Source organism: Ailuropoda melanoleuca, chromosome 7, assembly GCF_002007445.2.
Source record: "Ailuropoda melanoleuca isolate Jingjing chromosome 7, ASM200744v2, whole genome shotgun sequence".
Lineage (NCBI taxonomy): Eukaryota > Metazoa > Chordata > Mammalia > Carnivora > Ursidae > Ailuropoda > Ailuropoda melanoleuca.
The window spans coordinates 57,702,950-57,719,777 of record NC_048224.1 but is presented as its reverse complement, the minus strand read 5'-3'; the positions used below and the strand labels follow the sequence as shown (position 1 = coordinate 57,719,777).

Sequence of the window (16,828 nt, the reverse complement as noted above, 5' to 3'; positions counted from 1 at the left end):
CCGTGAGCGCAGGGCCGCCTGGGACGGCTGTGGTGGCCGGGATCACTGGAGACTGGGAAGCTCTGCTGGCTGAGGAAATTGGGGGGATGGGTCAGGGTGGCTCCCATAAAGAATGTGGAGAACCTGGGATAGCCCCAGCGATCAGGGGCATCTGGGGTTCTCGGAGCAGTGGTCCTGGGCCAGGGTGGCCACAGCCTCAAGCATCTCCTGTGCTACTGTGTCCTTGTGCCTTGCAGGGGGAAGCCGGCTTGGAAGGCCCTCCTGGGAAGACTGGCCCCATTGGCCCCCAGGGGGCCCCCGGGAAGCCCGGGCCTGATGGCCTGCGAGGGATCCCGGGCCCTGTGGTGAGTGGACGGGGGCCGGGGAGGGGCAGCCGTTACAGGGGAGAGGCTTGGGCATGGGGACACGATGGGGCTCATGCTGATGGCCCCCTGTGTTTCAGGGTGAGCAAGGTCTCCCGGGTTCCCCTGGCCCCGACGGACCCCCTGGCCCCATGGTGAGTGATGACCCCAAGGAGCTCCCCGGCAGTGGTGGAGGGTAGAGTTGGAGAGGGGAGCTCTGATCCCACCGTCTCTTCCCGCAGGGTCCCCCAGGACTCCCCGGCCTCAAAGGAGATTCTGGCCCCAAAGGGGAAAAGGTAAGACAGGACTCACGTGCCTCTGAGGCTGTAACTCGGGGCCCCTCAGACATGTGGGGTTTCAAGCTATGGGTCACCCGTCAGGCAAGTGCCCGCCACAGGCTGGGGACGGGTCCCGGGAGACCGAGAACCAGAACCAGCCTGTGCCGTGTGGAACACAGTCCCTGCCCTCGGTGGGAGACCCCAGAGGCCTGCATGGAGGTCCTGGTGGAGGGGCGTCCAGGGTCCTTGGAGAGCGCCCACTCTGGACTCGGTGGTCCTGGATGCTTCGCACGGGGAGGGTGCCGGGACTCCGCAGCAGGGCAAAGCCCGTTCACTTCCTCCAGTCGGGGGTGATTTTTCCGCTCATGTGGATTTATTTACAAGTGTAAACCACATCCACAAGGCCGACAGTTGCTCCTGGAGGACTGGGGAGTCTGTTTCTTTTCTGCTCCGGTGTCTATCACCACTCAACCTCTAAAGTAAGGAATGCTGGAAAAGCCCTTCTAGAACTTTCNGGGAAGACTGGCCCCATTGGCCCCCAGGGGGCCCCCGGGAAGCCCGGGCCTGATGGCCTGCGAGGGATCCCGGGCCCTGTGGTGAGTGGACGGGGGCCGGGGAGGGGCAGCCGTTACAGGGGAGAGGCTTGGGCATGGGGACACGATGGGGCTCATGCTGATGGCCCCCTGTGTTTCAGGGTGAGCAAGGTCTCCCGGGTTCCCCTGGCCCCGACGGACCCCCTGGCCCCATGGTGAGTGATGACCCCAAGGAGCTCCCCGGCAGTGGTGGAGGGTAGAGTTGGAGAGGGGAGCTCTGATCCCACCGTCTCTTCCCGCAGGGTCCCCCAGGACTCCCCGGCCTCAAAGGAGATTCTGGCCCCAAAGGGGAAAAGGTAAGACAGGACTCACGTGCCTCTGAGGCTGTAACTCGGGGCCCCTCAGACATGTGGGGTTTCGAGCTATGGGTCACCCGTCAGGCAAGTGCCCGCCACAGGCTGGGGACGGGTCCCGGGAGACCGAGAACCAGAACCAGCCTGTGCCGTGTGGAACACAGTCCCTGCCCTCGGTGGGAGACCCCAGAGGCCTGCATGGAGGTCCTGGTGGAGGGGCGTCCAGGGTCCTTGGAGAGCGCCCACTCTGGACTCGGTGGTCCTGGATGCTTCGCACGGGGAGGGTGCCGGGACTCCGCAGCAGGGCAAAGCCCGTTCACTTCCTCCAGTCGGGGGTGATTTTTCTGCTCATGTGGATTTATTTACAAGTGTAAACCACATCCACAAGGCCGACAGTTGCTCCTGGAGGACTGGGGAGTCTGTTTCTTTTCTGCTCCGGTGTCTATCACCACTCAACCTCTAAAGTAAGGAATGCTGGAAAAGCCCTTCTAGAACTTTTTGCAGGCTCATATAAAGCAAACACATGTACGCCTCTGTAGAGAGCTTTTCTTGAAAAAAAAGACATAAAAATTTACGATAGTGTCTGTAATACTCAGTAACTTTATTTCACTGAAGTCCGTAAGGGTTTCTGTGCCCTGTAATGAAAGGTGCACACACTGGCCATATAAAACAGGACGATACATATAGGACACACCGGCGTCACTCGGCAAGACACGTGTTCCCGCGTTGGTCTGTATCTGGACCCATGTCTCCTCATCTCTTCAGGTGTGACATTTACCAAAGGCCAGGCATGTCACACGTGCTGTGTGGTCCCTTGACCTGCCTTTAGGTGGGTTCCTCCACCAGGAGGAGCTGGCTGGTGATTCTGTGGCTTCCGTGGCAGGGACTTGCTGCCATGTCCCGCTGGCCCACGGGGTTGGTGGTGAGACGCGGCCACAGTAAGCGCCCCTTCCTGCCTTTGTTCACCAACAGGGTCATCCAGGCTTGATCGGACTCATCGGACCTCCGGGTGAACAGGGTGAAAAGGGTGACCGCGGTCTTCCTGGCCCCCAGGGCTCCTCTGGCCCTAAGGGAGAACAGGTGTGTCAGGTGGTGCCCCTCCCCCGCCCGCAGCGTGCCTCCTCACNGCACGGGGAGGGTGCCGGGACTCCGCAGCAGGGCAAAGCCCGTTCACTTCCTCCAGTCGGGGGTGATTTTTCTGCTCATGTGGATTTATTTACAAGTGTAAACCACATCCACAAGCCCGACAGTTGCTCCTGGAGGACTGGGGAGTCTGTTTCTTTTCTACTCCGGTGCCTATCACCACTCAACCTCTAAAGTAAGGAATGCTGGAAAAGCCCTTCTAGAACTTTTTGCAGGCTCATATAAAGCAAACACATGTACGCCTCTGTAGAGAGCTTTTCTTGAAAAAAAAGACATAAAAATTTACGATAGTGTCTGTAATACTCAGTAACTTTATTTCACTGAAGTCCGTAAGGGTTTCTGTGCCCTGTAATGAAAGGTGCACACACTGGCCATATAAAACAGGACGATACATATAGGACACACCGGCGTCACTCGGCAAGACACGTGTTCCCGCGTTGGTCTGTATCTGGACCCATGTCTCCTCATCTCTTCAGGTGTGACATTTACCAAAGGCCAGGCATGTCACACGTGCTGTGTGGTCCCTTGACCTGCCTTTAGGTGGGTTCCTCCACCAGGAGGAGCTGGCTGGTGATTCTGTGGCTTCCGTGGCAGGGACTTGCTGCCATGTCCCGCTGGCCCACGGGGTTGGTGGTGAGACGCGGCCACAGTAAGCGCCCCTTCCTGCCTTTGTTCACCAACAGGGTCATCCAGGCTTGATCGGACTCATCGGACCTCCGGGTGAACAGGGTGAAAAGGGTGACCGCGGTCTTCCTGGCCCCCAGGGCTCCTCTGGCCCTAAGGGAGAACAGGTACGTGAAGTGGTGCCCCTCCCCCGCCCGCAGCGTGCCTCCTCATGGGTGGTGAGAGCATCTTCTCACCTGGCGCCCGGTGGACCTGAGGCCAGTTAGAGCTGGAAGGACATCCTCACGTCCATCACTCTGGATGGGAACGGCAGAGGGGCGGCCCACCCCGGTGCACAGGGAGTGGAGACGCAAGTGCAGCCCAGCCCTGGCTTGACTGGGCTGCCAGCAGCTCCCCCGTGTGGCCCTGCTGGCCTCAGAGGGGAGGTTGGTTCACTTCACAGCCACACAAAGGCCTCTGACCCAGCTAAATGCCCAGGTCACTGGCGAGGCTTGGACCATGTTTTCCAGACACGGGGGCTGGGCCCGCACCCTGACCACGGATTTGCACACGNCTCTGTAGAGAGCTTTTCTTGAAAAAAAAGACATAAAAATTTACGATAGTGTCTGTAATACTCAGTAACTTTCTTTCACTGAAGTCCGTAAGGGTTTCTGTGCTCTGTAATGAAAGGTGCACACACTGGCCATGTAAAATAGGACGATACATATAGGACACACCGGTGTCACTCGGCAAGACACGTGTTCCCGCGTTGGTCTGTATCTGGACCCATGTCTCCTCATCTCTTCAGGTGTGACATTTACCAAAGGCCAGGCATGTCACACGTGCTGTGTGGTCCCTTGACCTGCCTTTAGGTGGGTTCCTCCACCAGGAGGAGCTGGCTGGTGATTCTGTGGCTTCCGTGGCAGGGACTTGCTGCCATGTCCCGCTGGCCCACGGGGTTGGTGGTGAGACGCGGCCACAGTAAGCGCCCCTTCCTGCCTTTGTTCACCAACAGGGTCATCCAGGCTTGATCGGACTCATCGGACCTCCGGGTGAACAGGGTGAAAAGGGTGACCGCGGTCTTCCTGGCCCCCAGGGCTCCTCTGGCCCTAAGGGAGAACAGGTACGTGAAGTGGTGCCCCTCCCCCGCCCGCAGCGTGCCTCCTCATGGGTGGTGAGAGCATCTTCTCACCTGGCGCCCGGTGGACCTGAGGCCAGTTAGAGCTGGAAGGACATCCTCACGTCCATCACTCTGGATGGGAACGGCAGAGGGGCGGCCCGCCCCGGTGCGCAGGGAGTGGAGACGCAAGTGCAGCCCAGCCCTGGCTTGACCAGGCTGGCAGCGGCTCCCCCGTGTGGCCCTGCTGGCCTCAGAGGGGAGGTTGGTTCACTTCACAGCCACACAAAGGCCTCTGACCCAGCTAACTGCCCAGGTCACTGGTGAGGCTCAGACCACATTTTCCAGACACGGGGGCCGGGCCCGCACCCTGACCTTGGATGTGCGCACATGGTCCCAGACTTCCCTGGGAACCACAGTCCTTGACTGGAGTCTGCAGCCCCTAGCAAACCACCGCGTTGCAAACCTTAGCCAGAGAGTTCCTCCCTGCCCTGCACCAGTGAGCCACTCGACGTGGACTCCGTGGTCAGGGGAAGGGTGATGTATGCTGTGAAGGTGGGCAGGCGGGGGCTTGTGGCAGGCGTGCCACGTCTGTGCCCCTCCCACGTGAGGGCTTCATTCCAGGTATGAATCACTGCTTCCCAGGTTCACGTGGCCTTAACTGTGGCCCTGGTGGGCCACGCCTGACCTGCAAAGGGACAGGCCTTGGGAGGTGGAGCCAGGGAGGCGGGGAATGAAATAGGATGCGTGTGGGGCCCCGTACGATCCTAGGGTGGTGTCCTAGGGAGCCCTGCTTCATCTGCCACCGCTTTCCCCGTGGCATCGACGTTCGCCCTAAATGAGTGCTGTCCAGTGCGTGGTAGCCCAGTGACCTCGAGAATTAGGAAGATGTTGGGGTCTCCACCCCCAAAGTAACCACCTCTCTGTGCCCTNACCTGGCGCCCGGTGGACCTGAGGCCAGTTAGAGCTGGAAGGACATCCTCACGTCCATCACTCTGGATGGGAACGGCAGAGGGGCGGCCCGCCCCGGTGCGCAGGGAGTGGAGACGCAAGTGCAGCCCAGCCCTGGCTTGACCAGGCTGGCAGCGGCTCCCCCGTGTGGCCCTGCTGGCCTCAGAGGGGAGGTTGGTTCACTTCACAGCCACACAAAGGCCTCTGACCCAGCTAACTGCCCAGGTCACTGGTGAGGCTCAGACCACATTTTCCAGACACGGGGGCCGGGCCCGCACCCTGACCTTGGATGTGCGCACATGGGTCCCAGACTTCCCTGGGAACCACAGTCCTTGACTGGAGTCTGCAGCCCCTAGCAAACCACCGCGTTGCAAACCTTAGCCAGAGAGTTCCTCCCTGCCCTGCACCAGTGAGCCACTCGACGTGGACTCCGTGGTCAGGGGAAGGGTGATGTATGCTGTGAAGGTGGGCAGGCGGGGGCTTGTGGCAGGCGTGCCACGTCTGTGCCCCTCCCACGTGAGGGCTTCATTCCAGGTATGAATCACTGCTTCCCAGGTTCACGTGGCCTTAACTGTGGCCCTGGTGGGCCACGCCTGACCTGCAAAGGGACAGGCCTTGGGAGGTAGAGCCAGGGAGGCGGGGAATGAAATAGGGCGCGTGTGGGGCTCCGTACGATCCTAGGGTGGTGTCCTAGGGAGCCCTGCTTCATCTGCCACCGCTTTCCCCGTGGCATCGACGTTCGCCCTAAATGAGTGCTGTCCAGTGCGTGGTAGCCCAGTGACCTCGAGAATTAGGAAGATGTTGGGGTCTCCACCCCCAAAGTAACCACCTCTCTGTGCCCTCCCCACAAACTAGTCCCAGCAGTATCTCTGGTGGGAGGTGCTGGCTCGAGACTCTTTCGGATTCTGACGATGCATCGCCCTGGTCCCCGTGGTGGAGGGGGAGGGCACCCCCTCTCGGCCTCCCTCTGCCCAGCTGTCGCTTCACCCCCATGGGAGGGTCGTGTGGAATCGCGTTCCAGGTGGAAGGAGTCTTAGGGTGCCCTTCCTCAGCGGAAACTAGCAGGGTCACCAGGTGGCCTGGCCTGGCCTGCATGGACCGAGGGTCTGATCAGAGGCTGTGAGCGCCAAGTGGGGAAAAGCACATGGAGAGGCAGCCAACAGGACCCCAGGATGCTTGATGTGTCCTGTGCTGGGGGGGGGCACCCACACTGAGAACGGGAAACAGTGAGGGGGACCGAGCCAGGCACCGGGCCAGGAGCTTCTGAATTTCCAATCAGAACGTTAGAAGGGGTGGTGACAACACAGCATCCCCTCCCCATGGCCCTGAAGATGCCAGCGTCCCAGCCTGACCCGGGCAGCCAGGCGGAGGTGGTCAGCCTCCCGGTGCATGTTCGGGCCCCACCAGGCCCCACAAGGAAAGACGGTTCCCCTTCAAGGCAGCCGGCCCCTTGTCAGAGGGCGTCTGCTGGGAGAGACCACGAGCACGGAGAGCCGTGGCTTCTAGGGCAGGAGCGCGTGTCTGTGACCCTCTTGGTGTGATGGTCTGACTGTGTTTTCTGCTCCTTTTCAGGGCATCACAGGACCGTCTGGCCCGATCGGCCCCCCGGGCCCTCCCGGCTTGCCGGTGTGTATCTGGCAGGGTCGGGTGGTCCCCAGGTCATTCTGGGGAGAGCAGGGAGGCAGGCGAGCCTGGGCCATGGGCCTCAGGGCGCAGGGGGAGGATTATGGAACAGTCAGGAGCTCCGGGGCTGGGCCCACCACTGAGTGGACGTGGGGCCTAGGGTGGGTTTGCCCATCACCTCCATGTCAGGGCCCTGAGTGCAGAAGCGAGGAAGTGGGGTCCCTGGGCCCTGGTTTCAGGCAGGGAAGGCAGGCATTTCAGGAAACGTGGATGAACCGCCACAGGCATCCCGGGCAAGGTGAGGAAGTTGTCCCTGTCAGCGTGAGTGGGGCTGCCCGGCCCAGACGAGAGGGGTTGGGGGCTACCCGTAGGGCATCTCCCACATTGCTGGGGCACCTGGTCCGCCAGAGCCATCCCGCAGGGCTGTGAGCCTCCACTTGCCCCTCCTGGGCCGGGACCTGAGTCCACGAAGCCCAAGGTGGCCCCACGATCTGACGCTGGCCCCTGCTCTCCCTCTGACTCTGGCTGCCCGAACTACGGCTCCCTGGCCGTGGGGGTGGGGGGGTGGCAGGACGACCGGGGTCGGACAGGACCCTCCTCTGTCTCCATGGGGCCGAGCATCAGCTGTACCCCACTCCCCCCCGCCCCCGAGTCAAGCAAGTGTAACCATGAAGTCCTGGGAAAGGGGATCCGGTGTGGGCTGTGGGTGACGAGCTGGCCAGGCCTGAGTAGGACTGTGGGTCGGGGCGGGCACCGGAGTTGAAGGGGTGCCTGCTCACCGGTGTTCTGTCCCCACTCTCTACAGGGTCCTCCTGGGCCAAAAGGTGCTAAGGGCTCCTCGGTAAGTGGTGTCTTCTGCCCTGAGGGAGGGGGGTGTGTCCCCCTCGATGACAACCACCCTGGACCCTCCTGCCCCCTTGACTGGTGGCAGCACGGTCCTCACGCTTCTCCTCCAGCACTGACCGTCCCGAGCACGTCCCCAGCCGGGGTCGCGGCAGACCGCAGCGTGTGCGCTGTTGCCCCCGACCTTAGCAGGAAGGCGCCCCTGAGTTCCCATCTCGGGGCGTCGGCCTCTTCCATCTGGACTGGGGACGGGAGGGTCCCTGCCATCCTTCCCCTGGCAGTTAGACTTTGCCCCTTGCGGTCTCTGCCGGCTCCTGGGGGATCACCCAGGTGCAGGGCGGGTTTGAGTCACATCTGGCCTCGGTGATGAGGGTTTGGTTCATTCCCTTTTCCCAGGGTCCCACTGGCCCAAAGGGTGAGGCAGGCCACCCAGGACCCCCCGGCCCGCCGGTGAGTAGCTTCCGAAGACTGGAAAGTGGGGATGGGGGCTCTCCCAACGCTGAGGCAGTGGTGGGAGCATGTGTGTGGGCTGTTCACTTTCCAGAACTTGGTGGAAAGAGTCCAGGTGCCAGAGGGAGAGAGAGAGAGTGTGTGCGTGTGTAACTGTGTGCACGTGAGCGTGTGTGGCTGACATGGGCAGTACCCAGCAGGGCCCCTGGGGATGGGTAGGGGCCGTGATGAGCCAGATTGTAGGGTGCACTCCGCGGGTCACCCCTGGTTGGCCGTGCAGCCTGTCGATTCCTGTCTCTGTCCTCGGCTGGGGCTCCCACACGGGCAGGCACTGGTGTGGCCCCATTGTGTGCTGCCCCAGGCTGGGCTGCAGAGGTGAGGGGACAGCTGGTCGCTTTGAGCCCAGCTGAAGCTCGAACCCCAGGCCGCAGTGTAGACGAGCTCTGGCAGCGGGGTTGGGCGTGCAATGCTCCGGAGCAGGAAAGAGGGAGGAAAAGCATGCCGAGGTGACAGGCATCTGCAGCCGGGATGCGGGGCCCCGGCTGCCATGGTGCCGCTCCCATCGGGACCCCCTGGTTCTGTCCACACGCAGGGTCCCCCCGGCGAGGTCATCCAGCCCCTGCCGATTCAGGCGTCCAGGACCCGGCGGAACATCGATGCCAGCCAGCTGCTGGATGACGGGGCCGGCGAGAACTACGCGGACTATGCGGACGGCATGGAGGAGATCTTCGGCTCACTCAACTCCTTGAAGCTGGAGATAGAGCAGATGAAGCGGCCCCTGGGCACGCAGCAGAACCCCGCCCGCACGTGCAAGGACTTGCAGCTCTGCCACCCCGACTTCCCCGACGGTAGGGACCCGCGGGGGGCAGGCACGGGGCAGCCTGCGGGGTGGGAAGACACCGCCTCTGTGTCCCCGTCCATGTCACGGAAGTGGCAGGGGCATCGCCAGACATGACCGGGTCCCGGGAGGCCAGGGAAGGAGGGCAAGGCTTAGCGGTGGCACAGCGCCTGGTTCCGGTCGGGTCTTAGCCGCTGTCTCGTGTGTCAGCTGTGACCCTGAGCCTCGTGTCATCCTTCCACGAAAGGGGACCAAAGCATGCCCCTCCCAGAGGACAGAGTGGAAGAGACTGTGTCACCTGCTCCGCGGGGCACAGCTGATGGCGGCGCCATCTCCAGGTCTGTGTCAGACCCGCTAGTGATGTCAGGATGGGGGTGCTACCTGGGCCGGCGCTCTGTGAAACCCAGACTATCCCCAAAATGCAAAGTCACCCCCGTCCTCACCGTCCTGAGTCACACGCAGCCCACCTCTTGAGAAATGCAGCCCCTTAGCGGGCTTCTGCCCCCTGGGAAGCGTGAGCCGCTCTCCTCCGCGGCCGGAGGGCGGTCCACGCTCCCGGTCCTCACTCAGCGCAGGGGCAGGAATTTCCAAGGCCCACCTGGAGCATCTCCCGCCCAGGCGGCCCGGCCCACCCTCCCCTGCTCGCGGGGTCAGGGGCGCTGTGGGCTTCACCCTGCAGCTGGGTTCTCGGGGATGGTCTGTCGTGTCTGCGTGGACGCAGCACGCAAAGCCGCGTAGTCAGACGGACGGGGGGAGGCCCGCGCCGGCGGCCTGTGGGCCTGGCCGGCTGTTTCACGTGCAGCGCTGCCGGGTCGCGGCTCTCTCTGGAGCCGTGCAGGAGCCGCTCACGAACCCCCCTCCTGTCTGCCATCCAGGTGAATACTGGGTGGACCCCAACCAGGGGTGCTCCAGAGACTCCTTCAAAGTCTATTGCAACTTCACAGCCGGAGGGGCGACCTGCGTCTTCCCCGACAAGAAGTCCGAGGGGGTGAGTGCCTGCCTCCCCGGCTGCTTCCGTCACAGCCGGCTTCAAAGCCAAGCTTTCTCCCCCAGAAGTAGACCTGAGCTCGGGACCGGGTGGGCGCAGCCTGGAGCTGCGGCAGGTGAGGGACGGCAGGCCCTTTCCACCGCCGGGTGCTCAGCTCCTTCCTGAAATGTCCCTGCGGGTCTGCCCTCAGACCAGCCTGAAGCCCGTGGGGGCGCCTTTGGGGCAAGTCCGTCACCCAGATACATCTTTGGGAGGCTGGCGTTTGCCTCAGTTCTCTGTGTCGGCGGACGGCTGGGAAGCCGCTCCTGTCTCTCCTGAGGGCAGCGCGTGTGTCCGAAGCCTCTTCAGTACAGAATCTTGGTCAGCGAGGTTCTAACGCATGGACGCTTGGGGGACCATCGGCTACCGGCCCCTCTGTGGGGGGAGTGTGTGTGCAGACGGGAGTGAATGTGCCTGGGGACGGACGTGGGGCCGGTGTGTGTGCGTGGGGACCAGCGTGGGGCCGACGTGTGTGCGTGGGGACCAGCGTGGGGCTGGTGTGTGTGCATGGGGACGACGTGTGTGCATGGGGACGACGTGTGTGCATGGGGGCGGCGTGTGTGCGTGGGGACCCGCGTGGAGCCGGTGTGTGTGCGTGGGGACGGCGTGTGTGCGTGGGGACGGCGTGTGTGTGTGGGGACCGGCGTGGGGCCGGCGTGTGTGCGTGGGGACCAGTGTGGGGCCGGCGTGTGTGCGTGGAGCCGGCGTGTGTGCATGGGGCCAGTGTGTGTGCATGGGGACCGGTGTGGGGCCGTGGGCTGCTTTCCTCTTGGGTGCAGGACAGGTGAGGTGGACACGGTCTCTAGCTGCAAGGTGACCATGACGCAGTGCCCTGTGCATGGGGCCTGCGCAGACAGCCACAACGCCCCTCCGGTGGCCGGCTGTCCAGACAGGCTGTGGCTTGGGTGCAGAGTCCACAGCCCCTTAGCGGCCACAGTGCCGAGAAGCCATTGTACTCAGCAGGGGCGCCACCCCCTCAACCCTACATCTCGCTGTCACTGTGGGGAGTCCCAGCAGCCCTGGACAGAACGCCCGGCCACAGGGACAGGGGCTCCACCATGACAGGCACGGTTTGGGGACCCCTGTTTTATATGCACGCTCCCCAGCCTGAAATTCGAAATCCTTGGTAACCTGTGTGCCCGCAACAAACAGCCTGCCATGCGAAAAGAAAAAGCAAGCCTCAGGACCCAGAGCCCCAGGAGGAAATTCGGGTGGAACAGATGCTGTTTTTCATCCTTTTTCGTGGCTGTCTGTCACCAACACGTGGCCGAGCTGGTGGGGTCACTGGGCAGATGGCAGGCTGGGGGGCTGAGTGACCCCCACTGCTCCATGCTCTTCCTCGGGTATCCCGGCCCAGGACCGCCCCCCCGCCCCGGTCAGGCAGCCGGAGGGCGGGGGTGAACTTCTGCGGTGCCCGCCCGCACCTGTGCCCCGTTCCCAGAGGGGGCCGCGCGCATGCTATCTGAGCACTGACGTGGGCGGGTCCGGAAGCCCACGAGAGAGGGCAGCTGGGCACCTCTTCCTCCCCTGCATGCGGCCAGCTCAGAGGGGAGCCCAGGGGGACAAGACAGGGAGTCAGATCCCCAGCTTCCCCGCTGTGCGCGACTAGGAGCAGGCAGAGCAGAGAGCCTGTGGGGCCTGTGTCCTGTGGGCCCGTCCACTGTGCTGCCCTGGGTTGTGCTCCTGGAGCCAGCGACAGGCGCTCCTAGAGGAGGGGCCATGCATTCACTCACTGACCCCACACCGTTACTGAGCCCGCTCTGTGCTAGGCCTGTCCTTGGGAACTGCACCTGGGCCCGTGCAGTGCGGTCCCCAGAGTGGGAGCCGTCCCTTCCCGTGTGGGAGGCAGATGCCGTCCCTCCCAATGACGGTCAGCTTCATGCTGCGTCTTCAGGGAAGCACTGCCTGCCACACACAGCCACACATGACACAGGCATCACATGAGATCAGATGAGAGGGTGGCCACGTGTCCTTCCCTTGGCCCGTCCGTCCATGCTGGCTCTTACTGTCCTGAGTGCCTTCGGCCCCTGAGTGCGTCCACCGCTGGGCATTTACGACGTCCCGGGCCCTGCACGAGAGGCTGGGTATACACAAACGCACAGCCAGGCCCCCGCCTTCCTCCTGTCCCCAGCACGGTCTGTCCCAGGGCGAGCACCCTGACTCCGCAGGAACCCCCTCGGCCATGTGGGGCGAGGCGTGGGCGGGAGAAGGCGTGTTTGCAGGCGGGGAGCTCTCCTCGTGGCGGCGGGAGTAGTAACCCTGTCCTTCTCTGTTTCTCTCCCTCCCACCTCCCTGCTCGATGTTTAGGCCAGGATCACTTCTTGGCCCAAAGAAAACCCGGGTTCCTGGTTCAGTGAATTCAAGCGTGGTAAACTGGTAAGGCGGCCTCTGGCTTCTCCGCGGTTGTCCTTCAAATGCGCCCGTTTCATATCTTACAGAGTAAAATGGCCCGCTGGCCCAAAGAGCAACCTTCTACCTGGTATAGTCAGTACAAGCGGGGGTCCCTGGTAAGTGGCCACGGGGGTGCCTGCTTGCCGCACAGCCTGGCCCGTGGCTCTGCATGGCACTCGTGGCCGCTGGGTGCCGCACCTGCTCTCGCCCCTTTGGCCGAGCTGCTCCACGGCACGTGGCGGCAAGATTCCGCATCGGCGCCTACGCCCCACCCCCGACAACCGTTCATTCGGCCTGGGAGCCGGGCGTTGGTTTTCCAGTCCGGCCTAGAACAGGAGCTGGGTGCTCAGGGCGCCCGGGTGCCACCAGGAGTTGGGGCCAAAGACACTAGGAGCCAGAGGGTTTTATTTTGCTCAGTTCTAGTGGGCAGGTCAGATGAGATGGGTCCTGGACCACTAAACCACGAGTTCTTCCCAGGACACGGGCCACTGAGGCCCCTCGTTGTGGCTGCCGGGTGAGGGGGCCGTCCTGATTGCCCACCTGGTCGTGGGCTTCTCGGTGCACCCGCACAACTAGGCTCGTCCCCCTTTTAACTCCTGGGGAGCTGGTCTCAATAATCTGTCCCAGAATTGGAAAGACGCCGGCACCCCTTTGAAGGACGTAGAGGGGACGTTCTGTCGCCGGCCCAGGGACAGAGCCGGCCCAGACTCCTTCATACCAGGCCAGCGGCTGACCCGCACGCTCGGGCATGCTGCCCTGACCGTCCCAAGGGTTTGATCTGGGCCCTTCCCTGGAACAGGGTGAGGGCCCTGTGCCCTCTTTCTAGCAAGTGAAAGGGCCAAGGGTCCAGGTGCCTGACTGTGCTCTTTGCCTTCTTGTCCTCAGACGTGGGTCGTACCCCACTACACGCTCTGGGAGGAGGTCCTTTGTCACCCAGAAGCCATGCTGTGGAAGCTCTGTGACTTCCCACCTGGCTCTCCGCCATCAGCGCAGACACCCTGGCCTCCCGGGGTGGGGGGGCACAGCGGCCACATCCCCCGAGGACTCCCAGAGCGGTGGCTTCCCGCTCGATCTTCAACCGCGGGGCACTTCATGGCTGACATTGCACGCTCTCTGTGTCCTTGATTCCAAGCCACTTGGGCTCTTGGCAGACGCTCGGAAGGTCCGCGCTTGCCTTGCCACGTCTGTGGACACTTCCTTCTATCTCTCTGTGTGGACGGCAAGCCTCTCGCCTGCTCCACCCCTGCTCTTCCTCCGCCCGCCACCCCTGTTGTGCTCTGCTCGGAGAGCGCAGCCAGCGCGCAGAAGGACCTGTCTCAGACGCCTCCTCAGCGCGGGGTGGGCCCAGTGAGCGGGGTGCTGGCGCCGGTGAGGGCGGGTCAGGCGAGCACGGGACCCGGACAGGTGCAGCCGGGCGCCCCTCGTGGCCCCGCACCCCAGCACCTCAATCAGAACACCCACTTCCCACACCGACCCGGGGAGCCCGCCTCCTGCCTCCGTCCCGTTTGTTTCAGACTTTAGACGGAGCATGGAGGCGAAGGGAGGGCCCCAGCAGAAACCAGCTTCTCCCTCGGGCTTGCCCGCTGCTGTATTTCCAGCTCTCTGTGACCGTCCTGGAGGACGGGGCGTAGGTGCAGGTCCCTTCCTGAAGAAACAGGCTGCTCTGGCCGTAGCCCGTGAAGAGCACCCCTGTAGAGCCCCGTTCCCCTGGGAGGGCGGGGGCTCACGGTGGGGTTCCGGGACTCCCTCCCTGGGGCTTCAGGTCCTTCTGTGTCCCCCGCTGCTCGCTGGCCTGTCCCGTGCATGCATGCTACCTCCAGTCAGTCGAGCCCTCCTCCCAGAAGGAGCACCCGATCGCCCGGACTGCCGGTTGGTATTCAGTGTTCCTCCTCGGGGTCCGACCGCGCAGTGTCCTGTCGCCGTGTGCAGAGCTGGCGCTGGCCGGCAGCACAGTGCCCTCCCGGCCCTGGTGGGGAGGGCCAGGGTCTCCGGCCGGACCCCCGCCCCCACGCCCTCTGGTTTTGTATACGTGTATATAACCGAGTGCACAGCGTGGACCTCAATGCACCCTCGTGGGTCCGACGTGGCTCTTGTGGCGGGCGGTGGGCAGGGCCGGCCCTGGAAGAGCGATGGAATGGCCGCCGGGCAGGGAGGGAGCCACGGCCTCAGACCCTGACATCTGCTCCCCTGCCGATGCCCAGACACCACCGGGCACCCTCCGCCATCTGCGGGGAGGGCCTGCAGAGCGCTGCCTGGCCGGGGAGGGCGCTGAGCCTCGTCTGGGGGTGGGGAGGCACCCCCGTCCCCTGGCCGTGTCCGGCTGTTCATAAAGTTGGAGTCTGCAAGGACGCAGAAACCAAGGCTCGCCTCTTGGGATGCCCGGTGCCCGCCCCGTGCCCCGCCGAGCTCAGTAGCCCATGTGAGGGGGGAGCTGGGCACGCTGGACAAGGCTCTTGAGAACGGGCACGTCATCGTTTCCCGATGCCTTGCTCTGGGCTTGCTGTCAGAGGGTGGGTCTTTTCAGGGCGGGTCACATCCCCTGGCTGCCCCCTCTCCACGTGGGGAATGCTGAGTCCCTACCCTGGGCCAGGAAGTCCTGCTCTGCTTTCCCCTGGATTCTGTGCTGCAAAGAGTCGGGGGCGGCCTTTCCTGAGTGCCATCCTGTGGCTCCCCTGTGCCTGCAGGAGAGCGCCCGGTCACCCTAGCCCTCCGGCTTGTGGCCGAATGGCTCAGGCCCCTCTTGCTCCTGGGACACCCAAGCACCCATGTGTCACTCCCAGCCAGCCTGTTACCACCGAGGCCCCTGCCCTGTCTATCTGCAGTTCTCAAGGCCTCCTGGCCAGGGCCTAGTGCATCCTAGGTGCCCAGCAAATGGTTTTCATCTGCTACCATAATCTCGCAAGCACCTTCCTTGGGCCAGCCTCTGGGCACAGTGACAGGAACTCTAGGCCGCGTCTCTGCCCTCAGGGAGCTCACGGTCCAGGGAGGGCTGCAAACCAGGCACCAGGAGCCTGTGACACAGGGCTCCAGAGCTGGTGTGGAGGGCCTTATAGCCCAGGAGGGAAAACAGACAGTGAGCCAGGCCAAGGTGGAGGAGGACACCTAACCTGGGCAGGCTTCCTGGAGGAGGAGGCCCATGACCTGAGCCCTGGAGTAGGGACCAGCCAGGCCAGGAGGGAAAGGAGGGTCACGTAGGTCTCTGAAAGAAATGTGGTGTGTTTCACTCTGTTCCGAGAAGCCCCCAAGAAAGCCAGTGCGTTCTGGCCTTGGGGCTGGGTGTGCACAGTACCAGGGCGGGGCCCTCGGCCCGGCTCACGCTCTGGAGGAGACAGCCCGGGGACAAAGCTCGCGAAGGCTGGGCCGCAAGGGGGGCCTCGTCCCCTCACTGCTGAGCGCCCCCTCCTGTCCCCCCAGCTCTCCTACGTGGATGCCGAGGGCAACCCCGTGGGCGTGGTCCAGATGACCTTCCTGCGGCTGCTGAGCGCCTCCGCCAACCAGAACATCACCTACAACTGCTACCAGTCGGTGGCCTGGCAGGACGCCGCCACGGGCAGCTACGACAAGGCCATGCGCTTCCTGGGCTCCAACGACGAGGAGATGTCCTATGACAACAGCCCCTACATCCGCGCCCTGGTGGACGGCTGTGCTGTGAGTGTCACGCGGGGGCGGGCGGGGGGCGCCGTGCGGGCCTCCGCGTTCATCGTTCGGGCGCAAAGCCAGTCGCCGGGTGCCTTAGGCACTGGCCCTGCGCGATGTGTGGGGCAGCGAGGGCGCCGGACCCGGGAAAGCTGACCCCGACGGGAAAGGCCGGGGAGCCGGGTCTGCGGCCCTGGCCGGCTGTCATGTGGAGCCCGTGTCTGTCCAGCCTGGGATTAGAGGCTCCTTCCTCAGACGGGGCCTTCCTGGCAGTGGCCAGGACACACACTGTGCTGGGCAGTGCTCTGGGGGTTCCGGGCTGGCATCAGCTCCCAAGGTCGCCCGGCCGCGCTAGGTCGTGCCCGGGCCCCGTCTGCCTGACAGGAGGCTTGCTCAGCCCACGCGGCCCGTCCAGGCTGGAGTTGCGTTCGCTCTTCGGGCCCCGGGCCCCGGGACGCTTGCCCTCTCCTGCACCCCAGCCTGTGGTCTCCAGAGTGAAGCCAGGATCCCCACCGAGGGCCAGCTCCTCGGGACTGTACCTGCAGAGGCTGCCGTCAACGCGGGCAGGTCTGAGCGGTGTCCTTGTGTCCTGGGAGGTGTTTCAGGCACAGCCATGAACGGGGGGTCCGGTCCTATTGAAATCCTCAGGCGTGTCCCTCGTGTGGCCTTTGAGAAGCTGGAGGTGGGGGTTGCCAAGAAGC

The 16,828-nt window shown here is 63.6% G+C and overlaps 1 protein-coding gene across 1 annotated transcript in view; it reads left to right on the top strand.

Annotated features, from left to right (window-relative positions):
• COL5A1 (collagen type V alpha 1 chain) overlaps nt 1-16,828 on the top strand; it is a 122,933-nt gene that overhangs the window by 99,010 nt on the left and 7,095 nt on the right. Inside the window, exons 53-63 of the mRNA XM_034663748.1 lie at nt 237-344; nt 443-496; nt 1,455-1,508; nt 2,478-2,585; nt 6,892-6,945; nt 7,748-7,783; nt 8,182-8,235; nt 8,828-9,083; nt 9,949-10,061; nt 12,408-12,476; nt 15,906-16,139. Of these exons, the coding sequence (XP_034519639.1) occupies nt 237-344; nt 443-496; nt 1,455-1,508; nt 2,478-2,585; nt 6,892-6,945; nt 7,748-7,783; nt 8,182-8,235; nt 8,828-9,083; nt 9,949-10,061; nt 12,408-12,476; nt 15,906-16,139 (1,140 nt within the window). The remainder of the gene's footprint in view (nt 1-236; nt 345-442; nt 497-1,454; nt 1,509-2,477; nt 2,586-6,891; nt 6,946-7,747; nt 7,784-8,181; nt 8,236-8,827; nt 9,084-9,948; nt 10,062-12,407; nt 12,477-15,905; nt 16,140-16,828) is intronic.